The sequence below is a fragment of the Phyllobates terribilis genome, unplaced genomic scaffold, assembly GCF_046119375.1.
Source record: "Phyllobates terribilis strain yellow unplaced genomic scaffold, ASM4611937v1 Scaffold_7__3_contigs__length_470593459, whole genome shotgun sequence".
Lineage (NCBI taxonomy): Eukaryota > Metazoa > Chordata > Amphibia > Anura > Dendrobatidae > Phyllobates > Phyllobates terribilis.
Window position 1 is genome coordinate 77538899 of NW_027362767.1, and position 26774 is coordinate 77565672.

General features: G+C 46.5%; 1 protein-coding gene across 6 annotated transcripts in view; it reads left to right on the top strand.

Annotated features, from left to right (window-relative positions):
• The window catches only part of MAPKBP1 (mitogen-activated protein kinase binding protein 1), a 152979-nt gene that overhangs the window by 78001 nt on the left and 48204 nt on the right, over window positions 1-26774 (top strand). For all 6 annotated transcript variants that reach the window (XM_073638823.1, XM_073638825.1, XM_073638824.1 and 3 more), the window contains exon 4: window positions 24834-24896. In XM_073638823.1, the coding sequence (XP_073494924.1) occupies window positions 24834-24896 (63 nt within the window). The remainder of the gene's footprint in view (window positions 1-24833; window positions 24897-26774) is intronic.

A 26774-nucleotide genomic window follows, 5' to 3' on the forward strand; every position in this document is an offset into this window, starting at 1 on the left:
GGGGAGCCGGCACCTCACAACCGGTGATCACACAGAGCTAGCTAGTCACATACGTGGATTGTGTGCAAGCTGCTTAACCCCTCGCTCACTAAACCATTGCTTTACTTTGGTGCCTTTATTTTAGCCTAATGTTGTATATCAGTTAATGGTCTGTAAATGGGGACTCTCTCCATAAAGTGGATACATTTCTCTTGTGTGCTGGAATCCCTTGTCCGCTCATCAGAAAATGCCGTACACATGTATTTCTGCTTTTTGGCTGCGTAATGACACTTAAGCGTAAATGCTGCTAACCATAATTACCGCTACATCGGGGACTCCGATGTTGGATGCGATCTTCTTTCCTCGGTTGGAAGCTTTCCTGCAGTTTTGCTTCATGGAACAAATGGACTTTTCAGCTACAAATAGACCATAAAAATAATGTATCTGATGGGTTTTCTTTCCCGATTCCCCTATACATGCAACTCAGACGTCTACGGGTGGTTGCATTACATGACCTATATTTTGCAAATTATGGAAATTTTGTATTTAATCATTCCTGTTCTGTAACCGCAGTGCTGTTTATTGGGATTATAGGAAGTAACTCCTGCAGGATTAAAAGCCGCCATACCGGTTAATAAATATACGACTTGTCTTTCTATACAGAACCTTTAATTTTACATAGAAATACTGCTCTTCTGAGTTGCGTTTACAGTGATACTGCTATCGCCATTAATCCTTACAAGAAAGAAACATGTTTTGGGCTCTATTCACATCTGTGTTGTGGCTTCGGTTCCTAATTAAAGGGGCAAAACAAAACGTTGCCCAAGGAATGGGATATGTTAAAAATAAATAAATAAAATAAATACATTTGTGCTCCTCTATTGGCAACCACCTGGATCTGGCGCAGGAAGCTCTGTGGTCTGCGCAGATACAGGAAGTGATTTATGTCACCCTTCCACCAGCTGCAGGACTGTTACAGCTGATGATTGGCTGCAGTGGTCAGGTAACTTGAGTACCAAGTCATTGGATGCTCTGTTTTTGCTCATGTGGAAGGTGGGATCTGATAAGTGCTATATGGGCTGGGGTTGTCCCTTTTAATGCCTCGTGTGTCTGGCCATATTACTGCTTTGTAAACCTCCAGGTGGTGTGCTCCGTTAGATGCCAGATTACCAAGCTTTTATCAGTGCTTTCGTGGAAAAAGAACTCTGTAGTAGGTCGGTGCACAGGGGGCACGCAAAGTGGGCACCACCAACTGCAGCTTGTTGACAGTTTCTATGTTAAGCCAAAACGAAGCTAAAAATAAGTAAAAACAACTAAAATCTACAATCTTATTGATGAATGGTCATTTACGGTAATCTCTTATTCTGTCTCTAATTTATAAATTACAAAACTTTAATCACAGAGCTGCTTGCTTCTGTTGCTGCTGTTGTTTTTTTTTCTTTTAGTGTCCTAAAGCTTTTACAGTTTTTAATGGTTTTCTTTCCACCGCACAGCATAGATGGAGCGGCCCTTTTATTTCCATTTGTCGACTTCAGGAAGTTCATCTTGATAAAGATTAAAGCAATTAAAAGATTATCTTATTTTCCTGTTGTGATAAGCTGGATTTAGGGAGCAAAAGAAGCAGATTTTCTGATTTGTGAAAGTGGTTCTCATCTGCCTGAAAGTTGTGACCTGAAATGTAACGGCCTATTAGAACAAACGCGTTCTGCCTCCTAACGTAAAGTCCCTGATCTTCTCTCTGTGGATGGCGGCAAATTAATGTAAAGGGGTTTCTGGATGTAACTGTGAATTTGGGGATATTTGCAATCAGTTTTCTTCTATGGCATTACAGGTAGTGTTGAGCCACCCCCGTAGTGTTCGATTTCGGTTCGGTTCGTCGAACACCCGTGTGTTCGCCGAACTGTTCGTCGAACACCTTCGAACACCGTTAAAACCAATGGCAGGCAAACAAAAACACATAGAAACACATAGAAAACACCTTCAAAGGTGTCCAAAAGCTGACAAACTGCTCAGAAGACACAACTAACACATGGAAAAGTGACAAGTACATATAGTCATGCGAAAAGAAAAGAGGTGGAGGAGTAAAAGGAGGGGGAGACACAGATATAGGCATGTCATGCCCTTCTAAAATCCAAAAAGTGAGAAGCCGACACGGCCAGTCCGCTCCTGCCCGTGCCACCTCCGTGTCGCCGGGTTTGTGCCAGAGCCGCGGTGAACCCTGACGGCCAGCCCCCCTCTCCCAATACTGGTGCCTGTCCGCTGGTGGGTCGAGCGAGCCCCCCTGTGGTGGAGGCAGCTTTAAGCTTTTTAATTTAAATTGTCTCTCTAATTTGAATGAATACACTTTAAATCCATTTACAAGGATCTATTGGAGGGCAAGTCTCATGCCAGCAGCCGCGTAATTCCAGCTCCAGTAGCGTCCACTAAAGCTGCTGCAGTTAAAAAGCTTTTATAAGGATCGAGCTCGGCTGTCCACCGCAAGGCATCCTACTGCCAGTCCCAGCCCCTATGCCTTGGGGTGCCTCCTGATGCTCTTCACTGAGTATCCCGTGGTCCCGAAGCATTTCCTTTGAAAAAATTAAGTGTCCAAACTACAGGTGGTGTAGCTTGCTTAACAGCCGGGATAATCCGCTGACTAGCAGACACTGCTACTAGGCACAAAGTATTTCCTGGGCTAGATGCAGTTAAAAATTTGTAATTAGATACTCTCGTTGGATGCTGAGAAAGCATTCCATAGAGTCTCCTGGCACGCCATATATGATTCTCTTAAAAAGCTTGGGGTAGGGGTCTAGGGGACCCTTTTATAGCCAAAATCACGGCCCTGTATGACAATACGTCACCTAGGCTGAAGATAAATGGAACTGTAGCACCCTGAGGGCTCGGTTGCTACGGAGGTATTTCACCTCACCCAGAGGTGTGATATCTCACTCTCAGGTAAGGATGGAGTGTGGATCAGGACCCGACACCTGCATGCATTACACCACATTGCCGTGGGGCAGGGCGACCAATATGCCTCTGAGATGGGCACGACAGTCCCTGTCCCTGGCTGGAGTGGGGGGGAGGGAACACTGAGGAAGGGGAACCCTGTAGTGCAGGAGCAGGGAGGAAGCCGTTCCTGGGTGCATTGAGAAGGGAGTATAAAAGGTGGGCACCTTCTTAGTTCAGTGCAGAGAAGTCTGAGCAGAAGTGGCAGGGAGCAGGGGCTCTGCTCCGGAGGCGGGCCTAGTAACAGAGGCCCAGGCCTGGAAGACGGAGAAGGAAGGAAGGAAGAGGAGCGGAGAAGGCTCCAGGAGCGAGGAATGAAGGGATCCCAGGGGTGCGGAGGGGCGAGTCGCCACCGCACGCCCGAATCCACCTGCGTGGAGGGGTCAGGCCAAAGGGGGAGACCGGTCCCCGAAACTAGTGGAGGCAGGAAACGACCCTCAGCTAGAAACCGGAGGCTGTGACATTTTATGTGGCGCAGCCCCTCGCTACACCCGCTAGGAAGGCACCACATAGGGTCAGGGAAACTGGCGCCAAGTTTACCAAGAGGAGGCCCGAGGCAGCCGGACAGAAGGGTTGGTAAGAAAGGCCAGACAAAGGACACACAAAGGGGGTCCTGTGAAGCGCTCCAAAGTTATCTGGGAGTTGTCTGAGCCCCTCACCTGGTGAGCACAGTACGACGTGGGCAGCCGTTACCTGCAGACGTGGTCTGGATAATAAGAACTGTGAGTAAAGGCCCTGGACTGCATCACTGACTCTGTGTCGTTACTGCTGCTGCCCTGCACCATCACCCCCATCCTCCGCATACACTGCCCTGAGGCTATACTCCTCCCGTGGGGAGTTATGCTACGCTCTGCTGCACCCACAACACCAGCCTCAGCGGTCTGCCCTGTAGCGGCTGTTCACTCTGACCGCAATCCACGGGTGGCGTAGTCGGACATTTAAACATCAAAACCACATAAATAGTTCCGCCACTGGTTTGACCACCCTGAGCCACGGAACCGGGTCGCCGCCACGGAGACTACAACCACCAGCATCCAACAAAAAGGGTCCGGCTCCGGGTGTCCCAAGGCCCAGGGGGTGCATCAGAACATTTTCATCACCTTTCACAATCACCAATGGGACAAGGCAGGGATGTCCTCTGTCCCCTCTCTTATACATCCTAGTGACGGAGCACCTGCTCTCATCAATTCGCCATAACCCCAATATTAGGTGGATTGAGGTGGGAGGCACCGAGTACAAGTGCTCTCTATTTGCTGATGATGTCCTAGTATATATCACTCAATCACATATATCCATCCCTGCTGTTATGGCTGAAATAGATCACTTTGTTACATGGTCAAATTTTAAAATCAATGCAGCGAAGTCTGAGGCCCTCGATGTCTCCCTCCCCAAATCCATATAGGATTCCATCCAGTCCAACTTTCCCTTTGCCTGGCCCTCACAGGGTATCAAATACTTAGGAATTCCTATTCATAGAGACCTCTCCCATCTATGTTATCTTAATTTTGGGCCCTTTATTGAACAACTCCATACAGACCACGGTTGGCAAGTTAGAACTGTAAGATTCACTACGTGAACCACTGGTGTTTTGTGGAAAAGCACATGTACACTGTGTTCCAAATTATTATGCAAAAAGTGTTTAGGAGTGATAAGGGAAGAATTTGTTTGTTTGTCAGTTAAACTCATTGATGGTGATGTGTGTCAGGGCTCTTTATATCACTGTAAGCAATTGCAGACACCTGTGCTAATTAGTTTGGCAGGTGTGTCCAATGAAAGGCAAGACTACTTAAGAAGGCTGTCTCACATTATTAAGCAGCCTACATTTTCTGCCAAAATGGGAAAGAAAAAGGATGTGTCGGCTGCTGAGAAGCAACAAATTGTGGAGTGTTTAGGTCAAGGCATGACTACAATCAACATTGTGCGATGATCAGGATGAAGTGTCTTGGCAATCAAGAAGTATGTAGCTGATTCACAGTACACACGTGTGCGTGCTGATAAGGGCAAATTGAGGACTCTTTCCTACAGGCAATTACGTCAGGTTGAAAGAGCAGCGGCAAAAAAGCCTTGTCATAGCAGCAGACAAGTTTTTGAAGCTGCTTGTGCCTCCAACGTCCCCCGAACAACAAGATGCAGGGTCCTTCAGAGGTTTGCAGCTGTGCATATGCCATCCTGTCGACCTCCTCTATCCACTTCACACAAGCAGAAATGGCTCCAGTGGGCCAAACATTACATGAAGACTGATTTCAAAACTGTTTTGTTCACGGATGAGTGCCGTGCAGCGCTCGATGGTCCAGATGGATGGAGTGGAGGATGGCTGGTTGATGGACACCCCACGCAAACACGGCTACAGCGCCAACAAGGAGGAGGTGGAGTAATGTTTTGGGCTGGAATCATGGGGAGAGAGATTGTCGGCCCCTTTAGGATCCCTGAAGGCGCTAAAGATGAACTCCATAATGTATGTGGATTTTCTCAAACAGCACTTCCTGCCATGGTTCAAGAAGAAGAACCGTGTATTTCACAGCAAGATCATTTTTCTGCATGATAATGCACCATCTCATGCTGCACATAAAACATCTGCATCTCTGGCTGATATGGGCATAAAAGGGGACAAACTTATGGTGTGACCCCCATGCTCCCCTGACCTCTACCCCATTCAGAACCTTTGGAGCATCATTAAAAGGAGTGTCTATGATGGCGGGAGGCAGTTCACATCTAAGCAACAGCTCTGGGAGGGTATTCTGTCCTCATGCAAAACAATTGAAGGAGAAACCATCCAAAACCTGACAAATTCAATGGACGAGAGAGTTCAGAAGCTCCTTTCGAACAAGGGGTCCTATGTGAAAATGTAACATCACCTAGAATAAAGTTTTGAGTTGAAAACTGTTTGATTTCAGTTTCTAACAACCTGCTAATGCTTATAATTTCAAAAATGACCATTTTTTTGGTCTTTATTAAAATGAAAAGGTTGATCGAAAAGTTTGGGGGATCTAAGAGTGTGGCAACCCAGTAGTCATGATTACTTCGAATTCTGACAATATGAGGGTCATGCTGCAGGTAGTGCAGCAAGAAGGCACTTATGTGTCTTGCGCATCTCGGAGCCCCAAAATTATTTTCCGGGCTAGATGCAGCTAAAAATTATTATTAATTTTAAATCTGGTGAAGCTTTAGTATAGATGGCCTAATAGGATCAGTGCTGCACACTGCTACAAAGCCCAAATTATTTTCCAGTCAAGATACAGATAAACATGATTAGTAATTTGAAAGCTTAAAACGGTTGATAGGGTGATTTTAACCAATCATCAAGCTTTTACTCTCCCCAGGATGACACAGGGGTAGAAAAGTCGTTTCGGATCCATGATTTGTTCATCTTTATGAACGTGAGTCTGTCTACATTATCAGTGGAGAGCCGCGTGCGCTTATCTGTCAGCACACCACCAGCAGCGCTGAACACACGTTCAGACAGAACGCTGGCTGCGGGGCATGACAAGATCTCCAAGGCGTAAGTGGCTAGCTCCGGCCATTTATCCAGATTGGAAGCCCAAAAAGAGCAAGGGTCCAGTGACAGTCGTGGCTTCAATGTTTACTTGGAGATACTCCTGTACCATCGTCTCTAGGCGTTGACTATGTGTCAGACTTCTTGTCTCCTGTGGCCTTGCAAAGGATGGGCTAAAGTGGTGAAATGATTCCGCAAAATTGATGTTACCAGCAGATACTGTGGTTCTGTTACGGTTTGAGTGCTGAACACTTGACGGTCCCACGGTTGGCAAGTTGGAACTGTGAGATTCACTACGTGCACCACTGGTATTTTGTGGAAAAGCACATGTAAGATTCTGCAACAGTCTCTGCTGATACTCCTGCATGCGTGCATCCCTTTCTATGGCAGGAATAATTTCTGCAAATTTACTTTTGTACCGGGGATCTAACAGTGTGACAACCCAGTAGTCAGGATTATTTCTAATTCTCACAATTCGAGGGTCATGTTGCAGGTAGTGCAGCAAGAAGGCACTCATGTGTGTTGCGCATCCAGGAGCACCAAGTCCCTGTTGTGTTGGTGGCGAGGTAACAATCATGCTTCCTTCCTCTGTCCTCTCCCCCCAACCTTGCACAACAGAAATGTGATCAAGGTCTCCCTCATCTGATGAGTCTTCCATCAGTTCGTCCTCCACTTCTTCCTGGGCTCCTGCACCTTCCTCACTAGTTTGGCTGCTACCATGCGCCCTGGTAAAACCATCTCCCCCACCTTCACATGCCTGCCGCCTTGGTGCTGCCGACCGTCTGGACCTTGCAGATGTTAGCCCTTCCGCATACAACTCCTCCTCCTCTACTTCCTCCACCTCCTCTTGTGCCACCACCTGACTCCGAATTCTGTTTAACATGTGCTCCAGCATGTAAATCACCGGAATAGTCATGCTGATAATGGCATCGTCAGCACTAAACATCTTCGTCGCCATTTCAAAACTGTGCAGAAGGGTGCATAGGTCCCTGATCTGAGACCACTCCTCCAGCGTGATTTGCCCCACCTCTGAATCTCGTTGGCCCAGGCTATACGTCAGAACGTATTGCACCAGGGCTTGTCGGTGCTGCCACAGTCGCTGCAACATGTGCAGAGTTGAATTCCACCGGGTAGGCACATCGCATTTTAGCCGGTGAAGTGGCAGGCCCAACGACTTCTGTAGAGATGTAAGTCGCTGAGCTGCGGGATGCGAACGGCGGAAGTGAGCACACAGCGACCGTGCCCTCTGCAGAAGGCCATCTAGTCTGGGATAGTGGGCTAAAAATTGCTGGACAACCAGGTTCAACACGTGAGCCATACAAGGCACGTGTGTGACATTGCCCCGGTGAAGGGCCGCACCCAGGTTTGCAGCACTGTCGCACACGGCCTTCCCTGGTTTCAGGTCCAGTGGAGACAACCATTCATGAAATTGGTTCTCCAGAGCTGACCACAACTCCTCAGCTGTGTGACTCACCTTTCCCAGACATTTCAATGTAAAAACCGCCTGATGACGTTGAGCCCTACTGCCAGCATAGTAAGGAGGTGTGCAGGATCCCTTCTGCGCAGTTAGAAAGCTTGTGGCATGACCAGACAGGCTTTGGGTGCAGGTGGAAGACCGAGAGGAGGTTGAGGAGGCAGAAGCAGTGGAGGAACTTTGACATAAAGAGGATTGACGCACAACTCGTGGGGACGGCAAGACTTGGACAGCAGCCCCTTGTCCTGCTGTCACCATAGTTACCCAGTGCCCAGTCAGCGACATGTAACGCCCCTGTCCATGCCTACTCGTCCAAGTGTCTGTGGTGAAATGCACCCTGTCACACACAGAGTTTCTCAAAGAAGCGGTGATGTTGTGTGCGACATGCTGGTGGAGCGCAGGCACACCTTTCTTTGAGAAGTAGTGCCGACTGGGCATCTGGTACTGGGGCACTGCGACGGACATAAGGTCTCGAAAATCCTCTGTGTCCACCAGGCGGAAAGGCAGCATTTCTGTAGCCAAGAGCTTGCAGATGGTGAAATTCAACCTCTTAGCTTTCTCATGGCTAGGAGGAAATGGTCTTTTACTTGTCCACATCTGAGGGACCGAGGGCTGGCTATTGTGCTTAGACGGGGTTGATAAGGGTGTCCCCGGCAAACTGCCGGTCTGTGAGGAAGATGCAGGCGGACATGTTAGGTTGCCTTGATCCAAAGGTGGTGCTATCGATGTCGGACAGCGCTCAACACCAGCTGGTGTTACCACCTCCAAAGAAAATGATGACCTGCCAATCACGCTGGCTGTTGCGGGTAAAGAGGTGGCAGGTCTGCGCCCCAAAACAGGTGTGACTGCTGTCCCCCCAGTCACAGAGGATGAAGAGGCCGCGGATGCACAAGATATGGCAGGCGGTGGTTGGCCCGGCCGGCTAGGCCGCATTGTAGCACACTGAGCTTCCCACTGCAACTTATGCTTCATGTCCATGTGCCGGTTCATGCATGAAGTACTCAAACTATGTATTTTTTGGCCTCTACTTAGCTTTTGCTGACAAATGTTACAGATAACACGAGTTGGGTCATCTTTATCGATCTGAAAAAATGCCCAGGCTATGCAAGGCTTAGCACCCATGCGACCTGAAGAGCCACCACGACTTGTGGTGAGAGGCAGAGTTGTGTTTGAGGATGCAGTTGTTGACGTGCTTCCAGTACTACGTCTCTGTCCAGGAAGGCGCAACCTGACCTCGTCGTCACTAGCATCTTCCTCCACCTCCTCTGCTGACCTCATCTGTTGGCTGACTGTGGGTTGACAGTAAGTGGGATCTCCAACCTCATCATCATCACCCTGTGCGTTATCACACCCGTCGTCCTCAGAGCCAACCTGTTCCTGCCCTGACAAAAAACTAAAGTTGTCGCTCCAATCAGGTATTTGAGTCTCATCATCGTCTTCCTCATTGTCTCCACCAACAGGAGTTACAGTTTGGGAATGAGGGTCTACATTATGGTCAGAACCTTCTGCGTCTGGTCCTGGATCCGACTCATAAAGATTCTGGGCATCAGTGCAGATCATTTCCTCGTCTGGATTCACAGAAGCGCTGGAGTCGACCTCTGATTCCCAGGCTATAGTATGAGTAAACAGCTCTGCAGACTCAACCATCTGTTCTACCTCATACTCAGACGGGCAGCTGGAGATTTGGGAGCTATGAGGAAGCAAGTGCGATTGGGGTGACACCTTTGAGGACTGGAGTATTTGTGATGTTGAAGTTGAGGTGGAGGAGAGCCCACTTAAAGGAGCACTTGATATCCGTTGAAACACCTGCTGTTTTTGTGCCTCATCTGGAATTTGTAGCGATTGGCGTGGCCGTAAGAAAGGGATCTTATCACATTGTCCGCTAAAAGAAGTAGACATTTTAGTTTGGCTGGAAGATGGTCTTTCTTCTGCAGATGTTACTGTTGCTTTAACACCTACCCCACGGACACAACCTTTTTTCCCCTTCCCAACACACCTATTCCCCTTTCCACCAGCAGCAGGCCTTTTTCCACTCATTTTGGTGGTTAACTAATTCACAACTATGGAGTTGTTTGCACAAAAAAACAATGGATGGGAACCGAGCAGAGCTGAGTGGCCAAACTGTGGTATTAGGCCAAAACTATTGGCTGGGTTAGATGCAGAAAAAAATTATATTCAATTTGCAACCTGATGGAGGTCAGTATAGATGGACTAATAGAATGATGCTATGCCCAAAAGATTTTACTTCACTAGGTGCAGTAAAAAAATTGGTATTCTATACACAGGTGGTATATCTTGCAACACAGATAGGCTACTCCACTGACTAACACACTCTGCAATAGGCCAAAAAGGATTAGCTTTGCTAGATTCAGCCAAATGCTGTGAAAAAAACTTGCACAGCACTGGCACAGACCTGCCTGGCAAAAACTGATAGGAACTGATGTAACCTAGTCCTGAAAAGGACTCCAATTACAATTAGTCTTTACTCCCACAATCTATCTATTTAAGAGCACAGACCTGCCTGATAAAAGTCGTAGGAAATGCTGTAACCTAGTCCTTAAAAGGACTGCAATCACAACTATTCCCTACTCCCAAGCTATCTGTAGATTTGTGCGAAAATTGGCTTGAAATTAACAAGGTATAGCGCACACAGCAACAGCGGTGCCGTCTAACACGCAGCTGCAGCAGTGAGAAAATGGTGGCGACGGGGAAAATGGCTTGGTCTTATAGGGCAAGGACATGTGACATACACTGCCAATCACACATGCCCTTGCTTGTGTGAAAAAAGCACTTCGCTCCGTGTGTGCGCTGCTGATAGGCTGACAGATTGCACCTCCCCACTGTAAATGCGGGAAAGAGAAAAAAAAAATGGAGATCTTCATTGTTCCTGCAGAGATCCATCCCCTGCCCCTCCCCCCACCCCGCTGTACACTCAAACTGCATATTAACATTAATTTTCATCATTACTGAGAAAAAATCCAGTTATGATTTTGGTGCACGAACAGTTATCGAACATAACCTCGAACAGCCGAATTTTTCTCAAATTGTTCGTGTTCGCCGAACGGCTCGAACACCGCCCAAAACAGGGCGAATTTGAGATTGGCGAACAGTTCGAGTAGAACAACGCTCATCTCTAATTACAGGTGTAGTGTTTGCTGCTAGTGCCACCATTTTTTTTTCATGCCTCTATAATTGTGAATCATGTAGGAGCTGTTTCGCGTTCCTTTATGTTTATATACATCGCACATAAATTTAGGTCCATTATAATTATTAGATGGTTTTCTGTCTTGATGTTTTTTTTTTTTTTTGTGGGGACTAAAAATTTATTGATCCAAATTCCCATTAACCTGCACTACGGAGCATGAAAAGCATTGTTTAAATCAGTTTGTGTGTAGATAGATATATATATATTCTATCAGAAAATGGAGTATTTCTCCCAGACAATTTTCACAATTACACATGTTTTGTTACACACAAAGGAAATAAACGTGTATATTGGAACAAAAAAAAAAGACAGGAAAAAAAGGCAAATTGGACAGAATGTCACAAAAAACACCAGCAATGGGCCGGACTAAATTGTGGTCACCCTCAACTTAATATTTGGTTGCACGCCCTTTGGAATAAATAACTGCAATCAATCGCTCCCTATAACAATCAGCTTCTTACACCTCTCAGCTGGAATATTGGACCACTCTTCTTTTGCAAACTGCTCCAGGTCTCTCATATTTGAAGGCGTCTTCTCCCAACAGCAGTTTTAAGATCTCTCCACAGGTGATCAATGGGATTTAGATCCGGACTAATTCCTGACCACTTCAGAACTCTCCTGCGCTTTGCTTTCTTCCATTTCTGGGTGAATCTTGAAGTATTTTTAGGGTCATTGTCCTGCTGGAAGACCCATGACCTAGGACGCAAACCCAGCTTTCTGACACTGGGCACTACATTGCGACCCACATTCCTTTGCTATACTTCAGATTTAAGGATTCCCTGCACCCAGTACCAAAGGCATCAAAACAACCCCAAAACACCTTTGAACCTTAACCATATTTGACTGTAGGTACTGAGTTATTTTCTTTGTAGGTCTCATTCTGTTTTCGGTAAACAGAATGATGTGCTTTACCAAAAAGCATACTCCTCCTGGGTCTCCTGCCATAGCGCTTAATTTCATTCAAATGTCAACGGATAGTTCGCGCTGACACTGATGCACCCTGAGCCTGCAGCACAGCTTGAATTTCTTTGGAGCTTAATTGGAGCTGCTTATCCACCATCCGGACTATCCTGCATTGCAACCTTTCATCAATTTTTATTTGCTGTCCACCTCCAGGGAGATTAGCTACAGTGCCATGGGTTGTTAAATTCTTGATTTATTTTGCACACCGTGGACAAAGGAACATCAAGATCTTTGGAGATGAACTAGTAAATTTGAGATTGTTGATATTTTTCAACAATTTGGGTTCTCAAATCCTCAGACCGTTCTCTTCCCCTCTTTCTGTTTTCCATGCTTAGTGTGACACACACACACAATGCAAAGACTGAGTCAACGTCCCCCGTCCCCCCCTTTTTATTTGGTGTCGGGTGTGATTTTCATATTGCCCACACCTTCTACTTGCGAAGGGCGAGTTTTAATGAATGATTTTATTATTATTATAATTATTATTTAAAAGTATTCAATTTTGTCAAATATTTATATATACTCACTGAGGGACATTTTGAGTAGAAATCATCCACCACCCCAGTGTACTACGTCTTGGAGGCAGAGACTCCGGGACAGATGACCGGAAGTCTGCGCCTGGCTATGTCTCAATGCCATGCCCCTGCTCTCCTCTGTCAGACTCTATACAGGCGAGATAAATGATCAAAGGATAAAGAAATCGAGCAAAATCCATGCTGGGATGTGGTTGGAGAAGGGGGCAGTTCCAGCACCCTTAGGTGCTGGTAGAATGACTTATGAAGCAGAACTCTCCATGCCAAGAGTGGATGGCAATTTACAGAACAATATGGACAGACTGGTATGGACATGAGCAAAGCAAGACCATTCCTCTCTACAAGGATTGTGTGAAATGACAGGTACATGTTCAAGTCCACACTATCTGCACCCACGACTAGAGGGAGTCACTGCATACTATTTATACATTCAATGCGATGACCTGCTGCAGGTAGGCCGTTGTTTTAACATTATCCCTTTGTTGTATATGTGGATATGTACTTTGACTTTTTTTTTTTTAACAATTATAACCACTATAAGGGCTTGTTCACACGTAGCATTTTTTTTTTCTTTTTAATGCAGCATTTTACACGAACGGCAAAATGAATACACTTTCTAAAATCTCATTCACACGGTGCATTTTATTTTTTTTAATTTTTTTTTTTTTTTATTGTATTTTTTTTTCTCCACTGAGATCAAAATGGCTTAAAACCCACATCATAAATATGCAGCATATAACACGCTATAGCCATCGATTTTCATGCTGGAAAAAATAGCAACATGTGAACACTCACTAATCAGTGCAGATTTTTTTTTCTTTTTTAAATAAACCTGTACAGTTTGTCACTTTCCTTTCTCTAGGAAATCTTTGTGAAATAATGGCGGCCAGTGTTCCTTAGCTTGTCTGGATCTTTCTAATTTGCCCTTTTTTTTTTTTTTTTTTTTTTTTTTTTTCAATATCGGAACAAAAAGCTTTTTGGCTAAAATAGATCTTGTCTAATTGGAAAAATTGATCCCTTTTACGATCTTCTTTTTAACCCATCAGTCAGATTTATAGCCGGGCTGCTGAGAATTATTATACAGGATAATCCATCAAAAGAAAAGTCCTATTAATGCCTGTATATGGTGCTGTGTTGTTCCTGCCCTTTGACTTTCTAAACCTCTTTGTACCTTTTTACCTCCGTCTAGTGCCAGGAAAACCTGAATGCTAGGGGGGTATTGAGTTTTTCCCCCTCAGTACATTTTATAGGAAAGCCAATCATGTCATTCCAACTTGACTCTCAAATAACACAAGCCCTAAGATGTTGGTCGGCAGGAAAATAAAATATTGTCTCTTGCAATATAGGATGCTGTGAAGTGGCCTTACAGCTCTGGAATGACCGCAGAGGAAGAGCCACAATTACAGGAGGCAAAGAAAGTACAAAGTTTCTCCTGTAGATATTAGTTGTTACTTGGGGAAAACTTTTTCTCTGCCATTTTGATCATGTTTTTAAATTCACACATGGGAGATGTTCTGGGGTTTCTGCTGGTCGTGTTCAGTGTTGAGTCCGCTCCATTTTCCTTTGCTTGTTTGGGAAGAGTCGGATCTGTTGGACCTTTGAGGTGATGGCAGCATGTGTCGGCTACGGCACGTCACGCCAAACATCTGTATGGTGCTGCTTTTGACTCTTTCAGGGCTCTGCACGCTCCTTTTTGCATTGGCTGTCCTCGTCGAACTCTGTGTCCTCACAAGCTCCAGCTGGCCCTCCTCCATCAGCAATGCTGGGAGGTTTACAGAGCAGATCCCTCTTGTGAACACCCAGGCACAGCTTTGCTTGTCTGCTGTTGTAATTGCATCTTTCGCTCTGGTCTGGGATTTGACTGTTTTTCTCATTTATAGAGTTGCGCTGCGCTTTATAAGGCTGAGTACAGAGGCTTGTGATGGCCCCTTGTAGACTCATTGAGCAGCGCAGGAGGATTATAGAAAATGATGTCACTTTAATAAAACTAATTACTGAAAATGTGATTTTAAATGGAATACTTCGGGTTGGAACACCTGTGTATCCACTGGATAGCTCATAAATGCTAGATCCATGGGGATCCAACTGTTGATTTACTCGACTCTTCTTCAGTGGAGTGGCAGATGCAAACGTCACCACCGCTCCATTCCTCTTGCACCACTACTCACTGTCCAGTGGATAGATGATGTATGCTTCAGGCTAGAATTCCTCTTTATTTTTATCTAAACCTTTAGTTAATATCCTAAATGATGGCAAATGGCACTCTGTCTAGCAGAAATAAGGTTTAATTATACATAACATACAGTAATTCTTTATTCTGCGAGCAGTTATGTATTACTTACTGTAAGAGCAGTGAGATGATGGATTCTTTACTGTAAGACCAGTGAGACGATGGATTCTGTACTGGGAGAGCGGTGAGACGATGGATTCTGTGTTGGGAGAGCGGTGAGACGATGGATTCTGTGTTGGGAGAGCGGTGAGACGGTGGATTCTGTACTGGGAGAGCGGTGAGACGGTGGATTCTGTGCTGGGAGAGGGGTGAGACGATGGATTCTGTACTGGGAGAGCGGTGAGACGGTGGATTCTGTACTGGGAGAGCGGTGAGACGGTGGATTCTGTGCTGGGAGAGGGGTGAGACGATGGATTCTATACTGGGAGAGCGGTGAGACGGTGGATTCTGTACTGGGAGAGCGGTGAGACGGTGGATTCTGTGTTGGGAGAGCGGTGAGACGATGGATTCTGTACTGGGAGAGCGGTGAGACGGTGGATTCTGTGCTGGGAGAGCGGTGAGATGATGGATTCTGTGCTGGGAGAGCGGTGAGACGGTGGATTCTGTGCTGGGAGAGCGGTGAGATGATGGATTCTGTACTGGGAGAGCGGTGAGACGGTGGATTCTGTGCTGGGAGAGCGGTGAGACGATGGATTCTGTGCTGGGAGAGCGGTGAGACGATGGATTCTGTACTGGGAGAGCGGTGAGACGATGGATTCTGTGCTGGGTGAGACGATGGATTCTGTACTGGGAGAGCGGTGAGACGATGGATTCTGTACTGGGAGAGCGGTGAGACGGTGGATTCTGTGCTGGGAGAGCGGTGAGACGATGGATTCTGTACTGGGAGAGCAGTGAGACAATGGATTCTGTGCCGGGAGAGCGGTGAGACGATGGATTCTGTGCTGGGAGAGGGGTGAGACGATGGATTCTGTACTGGGAGAGCGGTGAGACGATGGATTCTGTGCTGGGAGAGGGGTGAGACGATGGATTCTGTACTGGGAGAGCGGTGAGACGGTGGATTCTGTACTGGGAGAGCGGTGAGACGGTGGATTCTGTACTGGGAGAGCAGTGAGACGGTGGATTCTGTACTGGGAGAGCAGTGAGACGGTGGATTCTGTGCTGGGAGAGCGGTGAGACGATGGATTCTGTGCTGGGTGAGACGATGGATTCTGTACTGGGAGAGGGGTGAGACGATGGATTCTGTACTGGGAGAGCGGTGAGACGATGGATTCTGTACTGGGAGAGCGGTGAGACGGTGGATTCTGTACTGGGAGAGCAGTGAGACGGTGGATTCTGTACTGGGAGAGCAGTGAGACGGTGGATTCTGTGCTGGGAGAGCGGTGAGACGATGGATTCTGTGCTGGGTGAGACGATGGATTCTGTACTGGGAGAGCGGTGAGACGATGGATTCTGTGCTGGGAGAGGGGTGAGACGATGGATTCTGTACTGGGAGAGCGGTGAGACGATGGATTCTGTGCTGGGTGAGACGATGGATTCTGTGCTGGGAGAGGGGTGAGACGATGGATTCTGTGCTGGGAGAGCGGTGAGACGATGGATTCTGTGCTGGGAGAGCGGTGAGACGGTGGATTCTGTGCTGGGAGAGCGGTGAGACGGTGGATTCTGTGCTGGGAGAGCGGTGAGACGATGGATTCTGTACTGGGAGAGCGGTGAGACGATGGATTCTGTGCTGGGAGAGCGGTGAGACGATGGATTCTGTGCCGGGAGAGCGGTGAGACGATGGCTTCTGTGCCGGGAGAGCGGTGAGACGATGGATTCTGTGCCGGGAGAGCGGTGAGACGATGGATTCTGTACTGGGAGAGCGGTGAGACGATGGATTCTGTGCTGGGAGAGCGGTGAGACGATGGATTCTGTACTGGGAGAGCGGTGAGACGATGGATTCTGTGCTGGGTGAGACGATGGATTCTGTACTGGGAGAGCGGTGAGACGATGGATTCTGTACTGGGAGAGCGGTGAGACGGTGGATTCTGTGCTGGGAGAGCGGTGAGACGATGGATTCTGTACTGGGAGAGCAGTGAGACAATGGATTCTGTGCCGGGAGAGCGGTGAGACGATGGATTCTGTACTGGGAGAGCGGTGAGACGATGGATTCTGTACTGGGAGAGCAGTGAGACGGTGGATTCTGTGCTGGGAGAGCGGTGAGACGATGGATTCTGTGCTGGGTGAGACGATGGATTCTGTACTGGGAGAGCGGTGAGACGATGGATTCTGTGCTGGGAGAGGGGTGAGACGATGGATTCTGTACTGGGAGAGCGGTGAGACGGTGGATTCTGTACTGGGAGAGCAGTGAGACGGTGGATTCTGTACTGGGAGAGCAGTGAGACGGTGGATTCTGTGCTGGGAGAGCGGTGAGACGATGGATTCTGTACTGGGAGAGGGGTGAGACGATGGATTCTGTACTGGGAGAGCGGTGTGACGATGGATTCTGTACTGGGAGAGCGGTGTGACGGTGGATTCTGTACTGGGAGAGCAGTGAGACGGTGGATTCTGTACTGGGAGAGCAGTGAGACGGTGGATTCTGTGCTGGGAGAGCGGTGAGACGATGGATTCTGTGCTGGGTGAGACTATGGATTCTGTACTGGGAGAGCGGTGAGACGATGGATTCTGTGCTGGGAGAGGGGTGAGACGATGGATTCTGTACTGGGAGAGCGGTGAGACGATGGATTCTGTGCTGGGTGAGACGATGGATTCTGTACTGGGAGAGCGGTGAGACGATGGATTCTGTACTGGGAGAGCGGTGAGACGGTGGATTCTGTGCTGGGAGAGCGGTGAGACGATGGATTCTGTGCTGGGAGAGCGGTGAGACGGTGGATTCTGTTCTGGGAGAGCGGTGAGACGGTGGATTCTGTGCTGGGAGAGCGGTGAGACGATGGATTCTGTACTGGGAGAGCGGTGAGACGATGGATTCTGTGCTGGGAGAGGGGTGAGACGATGGATTCTGTACTGGGAGAGCGGTGAGACGATGGATTCTGTGCTGGGTGAGACGATGGATTCTGTACTGGGAGAGCGGTGAGACGATGGATTCTGTGCTGGGAGAGCGGTGAGACGATGGATTCTGTGCTGGGAGAGGGGTGAGACGATGGATTCTGTACTGGGAGAGCGGTGAGACGATGGATTCTGTGCTGGGAGAGCGGTGAGACGGTGGATTCTGTGCTGGGAGAGCGGTGAGACGGTGGATTCTGTGCTGGGAGAGCGGTGAGACGATGGATTCTGTACTGGGAGAGCGGTGAGACGATGGATTCTGTGCTGGGAGAGCGGTGAGACGATGGATTCTGTGCCGGGAGAGCGGTGAGACGATGGATTCTGTGCCGGGAGAGCGGTGAGACGATGGATTCTGTGCCGGGAGAGCGGTGAGACGATGGATTCTGTACTGGGAGAGCGGTGAGACGATGGATTCTGTGCCGGGAGAGCGGTGAGACGATGGATTCTGTGCCGGGAGAGCGGTGAGACGATGGATTCTGTGCCGGGAGAGCGGTGAGACGATGGATTCTGTGCCGGGAGAGCGGTGAGACGATGGATTCTGTGCCGGGAGAGCGGTGAGACGATGGATTCTGTGCCGGGAGAGCGGTGAGACGATGGATTCTGTGCCGGGAGAGCGGTGAGACGATGGATTCTGTGCCGGGAGAGCGGTGAGACGATGGATTCTGTGCCGGGAGAGCGGTGAGACGATGGATTCTGTGCCGGGAGAGCGGTGAGACGATGGATTCTGTGCCGGGAGAGCGGTGAGACGATGGATTCTGTGCCGGGAGAGCGGTGAGACGATGGATTCTGTGCCGGGAGAGCGGTGAGACGATGGATTCTGTGCCGGGAGAGCGGTGAGACGGTGGATTCTGTGCCGGGAGAGCGGTGAGACGGTGGATTCTGTGCCGGGAGAGCGGTGAGACGGTGGATTCTGTGCCGGGAGAGCGGTGAGACGGTGGATTCTGTGGCGGGAGAGCGGTGAGACGGTGGATTCTGTGGCGGGAGAGCGGTGAGACGGTGGATTCTGTGGCGGGAGAGCGGTGAGACGATGGATTCTGTGCCGGGAGAGCGGTGAGACGATGGATTCTGTGCCGGGAGAGCGGTGAGACGGTGGATTCTGTGCCGGGAGAGCGGTGAGACTATGGATTCTGTGCCGGGAGAGCGGTGAGACGATGGAGCTCTCTGCCACTTAATATTGTATTGCTTGATTCATCAGAAAAGTTGAAGGAGGGCCTGAATGCCTTTTTTGATAAAGATATTACGATATGATGGGATGTTTTTTTCCAGAGAACGAATCGGATTGCTGTACTTGGAGTCAGGAATGATTTTGTCCCCTATTATGGGGCAGTTAGCATCCACCTCATAGGTTTTTTGCCTTTTTCTGGATCAACATGTTAGATTATAGGTTGAACATGATGGACCTGTTTCTTCTTAAATTACGGACTATGGATGCTGCTGTATATGATTGGCTACAGTCCTGTTGTGCACAAACTACCTTTTGTATCTTCTGAAACTAAATGCTTGAGATTTGATCCGAGGGTAAGAGTCTCTTGATTCAGGAGTCACTTGGCTCTTCCTTCATGACCCTGAAAAATGTTTTTCCTTAATTCAGAGCTTGCAGGATCCAGAACAGCTGGCTTACTGCAAGCTCCTTCCAAGGTAATCGTATATACAGCATTCGGGGGTGGAGTGGTTTCTTGTAGGGTTTAAGTGTCTGTCCGGCGACACTCTTTTACACTTTAGGAGGAGGTCGGCGCTGATGACCTCACATCTGCGCATGCCTGCCCGAAAAACCTAATGATCCGCAGGAATCGTGCACATATGCCTATTAACATACCTGCTGATCGCCCGCTCACGTGGGTACCCACAACTGGTCTTAGAGAATTTTCTCAGGAGACCTATGGCATTTTTTGGATGCACTGAAAATAATCCTGAGGATTGAAGCTGATTTTTTTTTTTTTTTTTTTCAGATTTGCCATTTTTGTTTTCTCCTTATATAATACAATGGTTTAAATCTGGGTGAAAACTTACAGAATTGACCTGCTATCGATGTGAAAATCTGCAGCTTTCCCAATTTTATGCTACATTTGGATCGTGATTTGAAAAACCTCATCCAATTGTCTTGCACTTCTTAGTTTGCTGTGGATTTGCAGTGCCAAAATGTTTTGGTCCTAGGTCAAGAAAGTTGTGCCTCAACTCCTTTCTGTCCTTCCAAATGACGGGGGGTGGGGAATTAATTCCTCCATACTTTGAGGGGGGTTGTTATACAACTACACTCTGATAGGAGATGATTAATGTGTTTTGTGCATTTCTTCAGTCATTTCCTAATGTAAGGAAATTCTTCTTCCCAAAAAACTTTTTTTTTTCTTCGTTTGCGTCATGACTTTTTGTACAGTTATGTTTCTGGCTTCACTTGCAAGTACCCTAATGATCGTAATTAATGACGTCTCCACCCTCTGGTTATTTTCCTAGTCTGTTTACCAATATTTTTCTACTTTTTGAGGTCCTAATTGGCTTCCGATGTTCTGCCTTTTGATCTGAGAACAATAAATTCCCCATGATTTTATAATACGTCAGATTCGTACACATGTCCTGTAATCACCATGACACACATCTGCAGTTGACTCGCTTCATGATACCGAAATATCTCAAAAGAGAAATCATGGTTTGGTCATAGGGCAGTGTTTGATTGTATTGGATACAGATTTTTATTCTTGCTCTGGGAACATTTTATAGGCTTGTACGTGCATTTTATAGAACACATGGAAAACATTTGCTAGGTATACAGACACCATGCAGTGAACAGCTATGTCCTCGTTACACAGAGGTACGGATTTACAGCGGAGTATGGACCTCACCGCCCAGATGAGGTGTGACTTCCTGAGTCCTTGTGATCAGCAGGTGGTATGGGAATTGCCTGGATTCAGCAGGTTCCAGCAACATTTGGTTATAAACCTTGTTGTGACCCTTTAAAGGGAATATGTCAGCAGGTTTTGCTATGTAATCAGAGATCGGCATGATGCACTGATTCCAGTGATGTCACTTACTGGGCTGCTTGCTGCAGTTTTGATACAAACAGCACTATGTTCTTCCGGACCATTAAGTATAGACAAACAAAGAGTATTTTACTAGACAAAATTCTTCAAAAAATTACTAAAAAATGTACAAAACATACCATTAATTAAAAACACGCCCCCTGAAGATGATGAGGCTGAAACGCGTGTAGGGGCGGCTGGGCTGATAGCGTTTACTCTGTGATATTACCTGGTATAGGATACTAATAACTTATCTTTACATAATGGAAGGCTACAATTGCACATGTCACTATTAGCACTTTAGCAGTGGAAGGGATGCATTGTCACTATATGTCTATAAATCTCTATATATCTCTCTATATCTGCTTAAGCCTGCTGGCAAACATTGCACATGAAGTACTTTACTATGGCCATTACTGATTGTGTACATCTGTGATTTGGGATCATGAATTTGGGTGTATTCACAAGAGATCTAAGTGAATACCCTGGTTACTTAATTATCGCTACCTTGAGCCATCAGCTTTTAATTTTTAATTAATGGTATGCACTCTCTGGTATGTTTTGGTAATTTTTTGAATTAATTGTCTGAATAAAGAATTTGTCTAGTAAAATACTCTTGGTTTGTCTATACTTAATGGTCCGGATGAACATAGTGCTGTATGTAGTTATTTGAGTATTCTATAAAATTTATTTCCTGGTGGGAATATTGATATAGTTTTGATGCAATCACTGTTTTCTCTGCAGAGCTCTGAATGCTGAGCTTTGTATAACCCCACCCACACCACTGTTTGGCAGATGGCTGACAATGTAAACAGCTGCCAATCAGTGGTGGGGGCTGAGTTACACAGAGCAGGAGGACTACATGGCGGGAGACACCTAGTCCTGCAGTGATCTACTCCTTCTGATAAAACACTGATATTATTGAAACACACAGCCCAGTAAGTGACACATCACTGGATTCAGTGTCTCAGCCCCTACAGCATGCTGCTCTCAGATTACATATAAAAAAAAAAAACATGATCACAGATTCCTGCTGCTCGTATTCGGTCCTTGTAGGTGTAGTTTGTCTTTTTCAAACCTGTTTGCATTTAGCCTGTGTGGGAAACGTGTATGTGAGTAATCATTGCAGTGCTCTAACCATCAATATCACTGATTTTATACAGTGATATGGGTCATCCCTTTCTATTTCACTGGACCTTTAACTCAGAGCTAATAAAATAGTGTGAATTTGGGATAAACAATGACTTTTTTGCAGTTCAACCAGAAAAATTTAGTAGATGTCAAAACAACCCGACAAGTTTTGTACCGGTTGCAAATTTCTAGATACATGGTCCATAGCGGATTACATGGACTTTTGTTATTGTGAATCCTAGCTTCAATCATTTTAATTTTCTTTTACAGTTTACATAATGTCCACTAAAATCAACAAGTATACAAGTAAAAAAATATGAACGCCAGGTCTTAAATAGCAATGTCCGCAGCACATCTCAGTTGTGGCTACAAGAGCTGGTGTTGGCTGTGTCAGACTTTCTGAATTATGTTCTATTTTGTGAAAGAAAATTTAAATGGAAAACTACATATTAGTTTGCCCACATCTGATTTTCCTATAACTTTGAGCCAAATATCTTTCTAGTGCCTAAATAATGTTAGCAGGTAGCTTCCCAGTGTAAAAAAATAAAATTAAATAAAAAAAATGTTTTCTGGGGTATAAGGGGTAACTTGTAGAGAGAGACATACATGACATGCAAGTGTAAGGAGACTTATAGGCCATGTAAATTGGAAAAGGACTTGACCTCTATCGCCAGCTATTGGAAGTAGCAATCCTAAGTCAATATTGACCCTTGTTCAAACTGTCCGTGCATACATGGAGATGATGATGCTGCTATTACTGCTATGAATAAATATTCAAATCAATGGGAAAGTAATTATTAGACAGTCAAAACATTAAGGGGGAAAAAAAAGCTACATATAGTCAGGACAGGTCAAATATTGATTGGAAATATGGCTGCCTCTCCAGTGTTTTAGATTGATTTTACCATGTAGTATTGGCCGGCAGTGTGCTGCTGAAAGAAACCAAACCTTGTAATGATTTCAGCAATATTCTCTGTATAGCGGTGTGTGAGGCTAATGTGACTAACAGAGGCTGACGGGGGGCAGATGGGCAGACTAAGCCTGGGGCTTCTCGCGTCTCTTTCAACATTTCTCTTTGTTATAATGAAAGCGGTCTGTGAAATCCAGAAGTGGAATTAGTGTAAAGCTATAGGCTAGAAAATATATTGTGCTGTATGTAATAGGAGTATATATGGGCATCCTTCAGATCCTTCCGTCAGGTATACATCATGTGCTTGTACTTCTGATACAAGACTTTATTGCTGTGTATAGAGAGACTGAACTGAATATAATAATAATTATCGTACTACCGAAGGCATCTTGAGAATGACTAATTGGAAATTGCCAAATTTTCTAGTTTATGAAGCAATCAAATATCATTGCATGCAATGAATAAAGACGCAAGGTCTGAAACGCGTTTGCAACGCTAAATACCATAGGTGTTTGTGACCATTTTGTTGGATTTTATTGGATGATTCCATAAACTTTTTCGCTTTTCTCCAGATGCTAGAACATTTTTCCTCATTCCTTCTATCAAATATCTTTGTTACAATTAATTTACTCCCAAATCCTTCTCTCCATTCTCATCACATTCTTCTCGTGCGTCGGGTCGCTCTTTGGCCCGCTCTCGTGCGTCGGGTCGCTCTTTGGCCCGCTCTCGTGCGTCGGGTCGCTCTTTGGCCCGCTCTCGTGCGTCGGGTCGCTCTTTGGCCCGCTCTCGTGCGTCGGGTCGCTCTTTGGCCCGCTCTCGTGCGTCGGGTCGCTCTTTGGCCCGCTCTCGTGCGTCGGGTCGCTCTTTGGCCCGCTCTCGTGCGTCGGGTCGCTCTTTGGCCCGCTCTCGTGCGTCGGGTCGCTCTTTGGCCCGCTCTCGTGCGTCGGGTCGCTCTTTGGCCCGCTCTCGTGCGTCGGGTCGCTCTTTGGCCCGCTCTCGTGCGTCGGGTCGCTCTTTGGCCCGCTCTCGTGCGTCGGGTCGCTCTTTGGCCCGCTCTCGTGCGTCGGGTCGCTCTTTGGCCCGCTCTCGTGCGTCGGGTCGCTCTTTGGCCCGCTCTCGTGCGTCGGGTCGCTCTTTGGCCCGCTCTCGTGCGTCGGGTCGCTCTTTGGCCCGCTCTCGTGCGTCGGGTCGCTCTTTGGCCCGCTCTCGTGCGTCGGGTCGCTCTTTGGCCCGCTCTCGTGCGTCGGGTCGCTCTTTGGCCCGCTCTCGTGCGTCGGGTCGCTCTTTGGCCCGCTCTCGTGCGTCGGGTCGCTCTTTGGCCCGCTCTCGTGCGTCGGGTCGCTCTTTGGCCCGCTCTCGTGCGTCGGGTCGCTCTTTGGCCCGCTCTCGTGCGTCGGGTCGCTCTTTGGCCCGCTCTCGTGCGTCGGGTCGCTCTTTGGCCCGCTCTCGTGCGTCGGGTCGCTCTTTGGCCCGCTCTCGTGCGTCGGGTCGCTCTTTGGCCCGCTCTCGTGCGTCGGGCCGCTCTCTGGCCCGCTCTCGTGCGTCGGGCCGCTCTCTGGCCCGCTCTCGTGCGTCGGGCCGCTCTCTGGCTTCAAACCACCAATGCTTATGACCTTCAATCATATTCCCATTCATTCAGAAGAAATGTATACAAGTGTCAGTGTCTGGATAGAAGTAATTGCCCTCATCTACTAAGATGGAAGGACAGTCCTGTCTCTGTTAACTCTACTGCTATGACGTGTATTCTTTATTGTGCCTGTTCTTCCTTTTGTTGTGGTAAATGGGCACATCAGTGTATATAATCAGCTTTTGAATAATATGTATTCTATCATGTTATTTGAGCCCATTATTTATTGTTTCATTGTATTTTTTTCTAGGTGCGTTGTAGTGTTGTTAAATCCGAGAAAGAACAAACAGCATCATATCCTGAACAGCTCCAGGTGAGTTTTTTTTTTTTTTTTTCATGAAACCTTGCTTTTATATAGTGACGTCTATCGGGTGCTAGTCCTACTTCCCACTAATATAACCAACTATGAGGGTCTTTATAAATGCCAACATATTTTATATTTTCCTTTATGATACTTGGTTTCTACATTTTTTTTTTCTAAGCTCCTTTGCTCTTAAAGGCGGCCAAGACAAGTTCAAGAGCTTCTTATAGTTCAGACCGATACTACACAAACTCTTGTTGGTCTTTTCTTGCCCTGTACCCTGGGTGTTTCTCACCCCACGACTGGCTGCAGCATTTGTGTACATTTTCTCCAGCCGTTTGATCTTTTCTTATTTCAGCCTTGCCTCAGCCTTTTGCTATTTTATTCTGCCTCCCTCTAAGTCTTCTTTCTCTATTAATGGCTCCCGGAGTCAATATTTGACCCGGAGAACTCCTATTTTCTCCTTCACACTTGAAGGTGAAACAAGGACATGTAAACAATATCGGAGGAAGAATCTTAAAGGGGTATTCCCATCTCCAAGATCCTATCCCAATGTGTAATAATATTAGCAAATACCTCCAATTAGAAATGTAGTATAGTTCTTCTGATTAGCTACATAGCTTACCCCATGTGCATGGCATTGCAGTAGCTTAGTGGCAGTTGTTAGTGGCCGTAACCATTGATATCTAAGCTACTGCAATGCCCTGCACATCTGGTAAGCGACATAGTGAATCAAAAGAACTAATGTCGTTTACCCCATATGCTGGGCATTGCAGTAGCTTGGGTATCTATGGTTACGACCACTCATATAGTGACAGTTTGTTAGTGGTCATAACCATGGCTACCTAAGTTACTGCAATGCCCTGCACATGGGGTAAGCAACATAGTGAATCAGAAGAACTATACTACATTTCTAATTGGAGGTATTTGCTAATATTATTATTCCACCTACTACTTATTGGGATAGAATTTTTGAGATTAGAATACCCCTTTAAAGTGTATGACCTTTATTTCTCACGTGAAGAACAATATATTATACAATTTTTATTTTTCTCTGTAGCAACCAATCCAAATATATATCTATCTATAGCTACATGTATAGAGATATATAGATATAGCTATATTTTTATAGTAACTGATAAAATAACAGAAGAGACCATACGTTTCATGACTATTTTGCAGTTGTATTATGAAGGTAATTTCCATCCCAATTGCAGGCTTAATTTATAGTATCATGTATCAGATATTGCAGTGGGAACAAGGACAAGAAAATGTAGCTGCAGAACGGTCGTGTGAATTTTCACACACACAGGTGCGAATACTCCTTCTCAGCAGAATTCAGCAGCCGTAATGCTTCGTGGGTGGACGTTGAATGGGTGCAAAACACTAGTAAACTGCTTCTCACACACCGATCGGTCACCAGGGGAGGCTGATTAGTAGACTTGCACATATGATGTTCCTGTAGGCTGCCAGTCACATTGTATCATGTATGGCACCATGCCAGCCTATTAACGACATCTGTACATCTGATGTGCTGCCCACTTGATCTAGAAGTAACACATGAGCTTATTAATTCTCTGCCATATTTAATTTTTTTTTGCAGTTTGTCGTAGTTTTGCAAAGATTTTCATAATTGTGTGAAAAAGGAACTGCATGAAGAAGTGTCAAAAAATTCTGAGTATTACTTTGTGTGCCACATGATCGCTTCTTATGCATTTTGGATGAAGTGTAGGCAGCAGATTTGTACCTACATATCATTTTCCTTGTGACGATTTTGTCTCTCAATTCTTCTTTGCGCTCCGCCTTTGAGATTCATCTTTATGATAAAATATTTAAGGGCTTCTTTCCAGAACCAGAAACTAATTTACATTTCTTTTTATCCTGCTTTAC